At 43.3% G+C, this 7,697-nt stretch overlaps 1 protein-coding gene across 1 annotated transcript; it reads right to left on the bottom strand.

The window, feature by feature from the left end:
• Positions 1 to 1,724: 1,724 nt before the first annotated feature.
• cbx7a (chromobox homolog 7a) lies at positions 1,725 to 6,228 on the bottom strand. Its single transcript, XM_028411773.1, has 6 exons — positions 5,905 to 6,228; positions 4,888 to 4,931; positions 4,714 to 4,779; positions 4,543 to 4,609; positions 2,469 to 2,778; positions 1,725 to 2,379 (listed from the first exon to the last, which is right to left on the bottom strand). Exons 1-6 carry the CDS (start codon positions 5,971 to 5,973, stop codon positions 1,877 to 1,879), a joined length of 1,059 nt encoding a protein of 352 aa, XP_028267574.1. The 5' UTR covers positions 5,974 to 6,228; the 3' UTR covers positions 1,725 to 1,876.
• Positions 6,229 to 7,697: the final 1,469 nt, after the last annotated feature.

Here is a 7,697-nt window from a genome sequence, read left to right as displayed (position 1 = left end):
GAAAGATGACTGACTCCCACCCACACTGGCAGGTAACACAGCCTGGATTTAAACCAGCTTTACCTGATCAAAGTGGACTCAGTGGCTGTTTTCTTCAATAGAAAAACATTTTAAAAAGTGAAAACACGCAGTAACAGAATACCTCTGCTTCACCTGAAGTGTGACTTCCCAGGAATGTTTGTGCTTCTTTTTTTATAAAATTCCTTTCCAGCTAAATGTTGGAGCGCCTCCCACACACTGCCTCAGACATACTTAGCACATGAATCACTATTAACTGGGACTCTGAAGGCGTCATTTACTGTAATGTGTCTTTCCTGAGTGCAGTGCGCCCTCTAGGGGTGAAACAGGCCCACACATCACTGTCAGCATGAAGACATGCAGGATGATGGTGTCGTTCTGAGACTCATCATTTTAACTGTACTGCAGTTCTTTATTTAATTAGTGGATTAGGTGCAGACGCTAACAGTGCACAGTCATGATGTGAAATGAAATTTATTTTTCTTTAATATTTTTTGGTCTCTGCCTTAAAGCACTTCCCGTGGAAGTGGATTAATAATAAGGGATTGTCTAATCTGAAAATTGACTTTATAATCTCAGTTTATTTTGCCAGAGAATATCAATTCTTTTTCCCTTCATATACATTTTTTTGTCTTATAATTGACTTTATTGTGGTAGAATTTGTTATTTTCTTGTTAATATGTGATTTTTTTTCATAAACTTTGAGTTTAATGTCAGATAATCCACCCAATTTTGGTGTCAAAGACCTTTCCTGTTTATTCTTCTATAAATGTATTTTTTTTCCTTATAAAAGATTTTTGTTTTTGTAACTTTACAAAAAAAAATCAATTTTTTTTACACGATCATCGGCCCCACCCATGCCTACAAACACTCACAAGTACGTCAAAGCGAAGGTGGCTTTAAATACATGTTGTGTGTGTGTGTGTGCAGATGATTAGGCTTCAGGAGGATTTTATTTTACTACATATTTATTGGAAATGCAGTCAAAATAAAAAAAAATTCAGAGAAGACATTTTTGACGATCCATCTCTGTCAGAGAGACACAGAGATTTGGACACACTGAGTGACATAAGTTAGTTCAGCTTATACAAGTGACATGCAATAAATAATCAAGCTCACTACAGTCTAACGCTTCCATCTGTACATTTCCTACACGGCGGCGCTGTGCTCTGATACGTCTCCTCTTTTGATGTGCGTGAAGTGAAAAGAGTGGACTATCAATTGGTAATACAAAAATAGAACCAGGTAGCATTTCATACTTAAAAAAAGTTACAGGACAGACAGCGAACACAGCATCTTGAAAAGCAGAACTTCATCTAAGCGGCCGGCGTTATTTTGCTTTCTTTGTTTTTCTTTTCTTTTGTGACAGAAATAAACTTCTTCTTCAACAAAGCACAGGACAGGGCTTTGTGCATGTGTGGCACCGACTGACAGGGCATGCATTAAAAAACACACACACACACACACAAAAGAACAAGAGCAACGTCTGTACAAAACATTATTTGTAAGAAAAAAGGAGCGACTGAAACCGGCCCCGAGAACAGGTCTGAGTGAGGGACGGGCGTCTTCGCTGGAAAGCACGGAGGACGTCTGGAAAAAAAGTAGCTGCATCGAAGTTTTCAGGCTGCTGCCTCACTGTCGGCGAGCCCCCGATGACCCAGGGGTCAGACCGAGGTTATTGTCGGGGCCGATGATAAAATAAACACTTTTTTTTATGCAAAGGCAATAATGTCTTCACTGAACTCAGTAGGAAATGTAGTGTAGCTTTGTAAACATGTGTCGATCTCTTACGTACACGACTTTATTTACACGTACAAAATGAGTGGCTGAGTCTGATCGTGATGACGTCGCTCTGTGCTCAGTAGCCGTTAAAGAAGCCTTCGGCCATCACCGCTTCTTTAAAAGTCACCGTCAGGGAGTTTACAGTCACGTCTGTCACAAACACTTTCCCAGGATGCTCAGCTGTCTGACTGCCCAGTGTTGTTGTTGTTGTTGTCGTCGTCGTGGTAACGCTCTGATTGTCCTCGTCCTCCTCCTTCCTCTCCTGACTCGCTGCCAGAACGCTCACGATCACCGAGGTCGCGTTGCTTCTCTCTGCTCTCGGAACCTCCGACCCTGCCTCGTCATCGCGTCTATCTATGTCCGACCTGTCGCCCACGGCAACGACATCTCCTGGTGCAGGCTCAGGTGCTGGGTTGCTGTCCTTTGATTGGTCAAATGTTTGCGTCGTTTCACACGTCTTTTCTCCGTCCTCTCCGTCAGTCCACATTTCTGTGCTTACTGCCGTCTCCACCTTCTCCTCCACCTCCATGTCCAAGTCCTGTCGCTCCAGCAACGGAGGCGAGCTGCACTCTGACCGACCTTAAAAGGGAAGGACAGGACACACTTTGTTCAAAGGTCAAAGGTCACACATGGCTGCTAGGTTTTTTTGATCAGCTCTACAAACTTACCGTATAAACTCCCCTCACATCGCTCCTCAATGATGCCATCAGACACGGGTTTGTCTTCTTCGCTGATGCCGCCCCAGTCCTCCACTAACGCCTCCTCCTCTTCCTCCTTCTTCTTCTGCAGGTGGATGGGTTTGTTCGGGACACCCTCTGGGACGCGTTTTGTCACCTTCTGCCTGATCTTTCTCCGGAGCGGGCGCCGGTACACCTGGTCTACATCGGTGCTCATGGAGCGGGTGAGGGAGAGGCGGAGGCGAGGTGGCGGCTTCTCTGTGACCTTGTGGGCACTGCGGAGGTCCATGGCAAAGATATTCTGGAGAGGAAGACGAGACAAGTCACTAACAGTCAGTTTGAGCTGGTACAGTTTAATGTTTGTTTGCTGCCATGCTAACAGCTCTGAGGCATTTTAGCATGTTACCATGGTAACATGGTAACATGCTAAAGCTGCTGTTGAACCGTTTATTTAGCATCTTAAACTCAAAATGAGACTGAGGCTGATGCAGGAATTACAGTTCATAAACCAAACAGCTAATCAGTGAGCCTCGCTGTTCTGCTGGATGAGCGAGCACACACACACACTCATTTATTTACAGCCTCACAAACACCATCCTGCTGCTGTAAATACTCATTAACTCTGTAAAATCTGCCACTAAACGAGCTCCCAGGAAATCTAATCAATCAATCCTCGTGTTTGTAAAACAGCTGTTTCAGGAAGTTTTCACATCTGATCAGCCTGGGAGGTAAAACTCCTCGTTCTACCTGACTTTCATTTATTAGACGCCTCAACTTAAGGAAAAGGCGCGAGTGCAGATTAACAGCAGAACTGAGAGTGATAATCACACAGTCAGAGTGAAAGTGTCGCCCGCCTCTATCAAACGCACAATATGTCTTTCAGCTGCATTGCATTCTGGTCTATTATTAGTCCTGAAACCTGCTTCTCTGCTGCGTTGACGGTTTCTCTCTGCCTGATTGATGATCAGTGAAATCTGCCGAAACATTTGCAGCTCAGCGTCTTATTGTTGAGAGCTGGACACTAACAATGACACAGCATTTTGTTGCTGTGGTAATTAAAGGGCCATTCCACCAGCTTTGTCTGATTCAAGAAGTGGTCCTAATGATGTCATAGTGATGTCATCAGGGTTAATTCAGCCTGTGTGGAAAAATTATCAGCAGAATGTGAAGCTCTGATGTTATGATCTTAGCATGCTAACCAGCTAGCATCAGCACATACTATAGAATAATCGGAGTTTCTGTTTTAAACTAAATACGACAGAAAAAATAGTAGCACCATGTAGCAGAGATATCCACTGAAGTTAGCATGCTAACTAGTTACCTATTCTCAAGCTAGTTTTTATTTTTAGCCTAGCATGGACCTCTTGCCGTGCTTCAACTTCTTTACACACCGCCTACAACATGTGATACCACTTTGTGCCACAAGATGGTGATAGTGAGTAAACGTAGCATCTATGACATTCATGCATTTTGTTTTCACCTTGAAAACAAACATTTGAAACATTAGAACATTATCAATAGTGTGAAGCTGATGTTATGACCTTAGCATGCTAACTAGCTAGCATCAACACACACCATTGAATTATACCAGTTCCTGCCTTACATTGAATATTAGCCTGCAACATATCACTGTGTAGCAGAAGTGTCTATTGATGTTAGCATGCTAACCAGCTAACACCAGCCATGTTTATTGTCTAGCATAATGTTTGTTTTTTAGCTTAGCATGCATCTCTTGCAGTACTTAAGCTTCTATGCACATTCCTCATGATGTGTAATACCACTTTGTACCACAGGATGGGGGTAGTGAGTAAATTAGCTAAGTAAGTGATTAAAGAAACCAAAAAAGAGGAGATGCTACTAAAGAAAGTGTGCCTTTAAATGTTTTAAAGTTAAATTTAGTCTCCTCTGCCGTAGAGGTAGTCCTGCCTACTGTGGAAGTCTGACATTCAAATGGTAGAATATCCCTTTAAGTGACTCCCATATGTCAACAACACCACTCATTTTAAAAATGTTAACTGTTGTTAAACAAGTGCAGCTTCAGGGTTAACAAAGTTAAAGTGTGTACCCTCAGGACGAGCCTCCTCGGTCTGAGACCCTTCCTGCGATAGGCCAGAGCTCTGGTCTTCTCCTGACTGAGAGAGAGAGAGAGGGAGACAGAGGGGAGGGAGAGGTCAGCAGGAGAACAAAAAAAAACAACACAAAAAAGTGCGTAGAAACATTTTCCATCACTACTCACTTCTCCTCGTAGTCCAGGACCAGGCGGGGGTCCAAAATATTCTCCTCCGGCTCCCAGGTGCTGTACCTGCCGACAGAGACACACTCAAATAAGCCAGTCCATCGGCTGAATTCTGAAAAAGTATATTTTAATGAAGCGATGAGGTCACCGCAGGATGACTCAAGGCTTACTCACTCTGGGGGCCATCCCTGCCACTTCAGAAGATACTCCACATTACCCTGAGGAGGGGGGAGGGCAGGGGGGAGGGAGGGAGAGAGGGGGGAGTTTATACAATAAAGATCCACTGATACACACTGTGTGTGTGTGTGTGTGTGTGTGAGAGAGAGGAAAAAAAGACTGTCACTTTAACATGTGGAGTGAGAAGAGGAGGAGGAAGAGGAGGGTCATGGACATTTTTTCTCTATTTCAAACTGGTGTTTTTCTGAGGGGATGACGTCAATGACAGCGCGGCTTTCTGTGTGGCCTCCAAACAGCAGCTCTCTCTCTCTCTCTCTCTCTCTCTCTCTCTCTGCGCACATGGTTGCACAAGCCGGTCCACACCGCACGGGCACATTCTAGAACATTACACCGGTGGCTCGGGGTAGGTGGCGCCAACGGGAGAACATGTAAACAACTTGCGGTGCTGTTGCGCAACATTCATCACAGCGAGCAGCGAGTGACGACAACAACTCATCACAAGCGCACTTATTGACGATTCTTAATGTTATTATTATTATTATTATTATCATCTTTTCTTTAAATCACACTATTAATAAACGCGCGCGCGCGCGCGCTCTACGTAGCTCTCCGCCGTGGATCAATGTGTCACCATCACGCAGCGCTCGGTGACATTACGCAGCACTTTCAGCCCAGATACTCGTAATCTAAATAAAGTGCGCAGCTGCCCGATGCACAACCGTCCGCGCACCCGTTTTCAGGATCCACTCGCACACTCACACACACTCTCTCACCCCCTTTTACATTTTACTACAGCTGCGTAGGCTCCTCCAAACACACGCTCATGCCGCAGCAGCGCAGGAACAGTGAGAGAACAGAGTCAAAGTCTGGCGCAGCTGCAGCGCAAAGTGCAGAGGAAACTGCGTAGCCTAGTTTTGTTTTGTTTTGTTGTTGTTGTTGTGCATGAGGACAGGAGGAGGTAAAACACACACGCAGGATAAGAAGTTATGTAAGTTCCATGAAGTGCTCTCTTACCTTCCTCACTCTCTTCTTCGTTATTGACTCCACTGCAAACACTTGGTCTCCTATGGATGACAGCTCCATCGCTGCGCGCTGCTTCACACCTTCCCAACAACAAACTGGCTCTTCCCTTTATTTTGAGTTTTGTTTTTTGTTTTTTAGGAAGTGCAAATATTTTAAAAAAAAGAAACAGCGGAAGAGGAAGAGTGATGTAAAGCAGCTGTCCCGCTGCCGCCGCGGCCGCTCGCTGCTCCGCTCAGCACTTGTGTCTCCGCTGCGCTCCCCGCACGCCTCAAACTCCTGCCTCCCTCACTTTTTAAAATCTGCGACACATCAACACTGGACGGCGCGCTGCTTTAAGTCGGGCGCGCCCCCTTTCCATTGCGTAGGGCCAAGCCCCCAGTGTGCGTGCCCGCGCCCCGCGAGGACGCGCACGTGAATTGGAGCAGAGTGCAGAACAGGGACAGGAGAGGAAGAGGAGGGTCATAGCGACAAGGTTACTGTACATTTAAAGTTAGAGGAGGCGCCGCTGCTGTTTAAATTAACATAAGATTATTTTTGGACTAAATTTTAAAAAGTCAACATTTTAATCAGGCGTTATTTAAAAGTATTTATTATGCTTTCTTCAAAAATAGTATATATATGAATTCTTATGACTCCTTTATTTGTACAAATTTTAGCTTAGCTTAGCTTAGCATAACTAATGGAAAACATGGGTCATCATATTTTACACAAATTCAATATTTTTGATTTTATTTTAAAAGAAATTCTACATGTTAATCTTTAATTACGCAACTTTTGAAAGAGGGTTAATGCTTATGATATATTTTATATAATGTAGCATGGTAGCTTAGCTTAGCTTAACCTAGCTTAGCATAACGAATGGAATATATGGGTCATCATATTTTACACAAATTCAGTATTTTTGATTTTTTTATTCTACATGTTAATCTTTAATTACGCAACTTTTGAAAGATGGTTAATGCTTATGATATATTTTATATAATGTAGCGTGGTAGCTTAGCTTAGCATAACGAATGGAATATATGGGTCATATTTTACACAAATTCAATATTTTTGATTTTTTTAAAAAAAAATCTACATGTTAACCTTTATTTATGCAACTTTTGAAAGATTGTTTATGCTTATGATATATTTTATATCATGTAGCATGATAGCTTAGCTTAGCTTGTTCTTTCTCTGCCTTAGCAGATCGCACTAATGCTGCCTGCTGTGAAACAGAAATAAGGATAAGGCTGTTTCTACCTCAGACCTGCAGGTTTTTGACATTTCTGTGTCACATTGCACAATAATCATACAGAAAGATGTCATAATGTCTCATAATGTGTTAAATAAACCAAAAATCAAGAGATTGTGTTCCTTTTTTAAAATATGACTTAAACAGCCTGAGCAGTGGTCGTCCAGCCTCAGCCTGAAACACTGCGAGCTCACGTCTTTATGTAACAGTAGTAAACTCCAGTACAGATCAGAATCTGCATTGGAAATGAAAGCCCTCCTTCACCCCTCCACCCGTGTTTGATCCAAATATATCCAGCTAAAGTCTTAATTTTACATCCTGAATGCTAAGCAACATACAGCATCTGCAGGGAGGGGACGCTTAAAAGATAACTGCAGCTGAAGAAGAAGAAGAAAAAACATCCATCTGCTCAGTTCAGTGCTGAGATCACACACACTCATCACACACACACACACACACTTTACTAACTTTACACCTGAACATCCCGCTTCCAGGTGGGAACAGCTCACAGAGGTGAGACTGTGGAGAAAAAAAAGGCCCAGAGCCAGAT

Source organism: Parambassis ranga, chromosome 8 (genome assembly GCF_900634625.1).
Source record: "Parambassis ranga chromosome 8, fParRan2.1, whole genome shotgun sequence".
In the NCBI taxonomy this organism is placed as follows: domain Eukaryota; kingdom Metazoa; phylum Chordata; class Actinopteri; family Ambassidae; genus Parambassis; species Parambassis ranga.
Note: the sequence above shows the minus strand (reverse complement) of the source record. Positions and strands in the feature narration are given on the sequence as shown.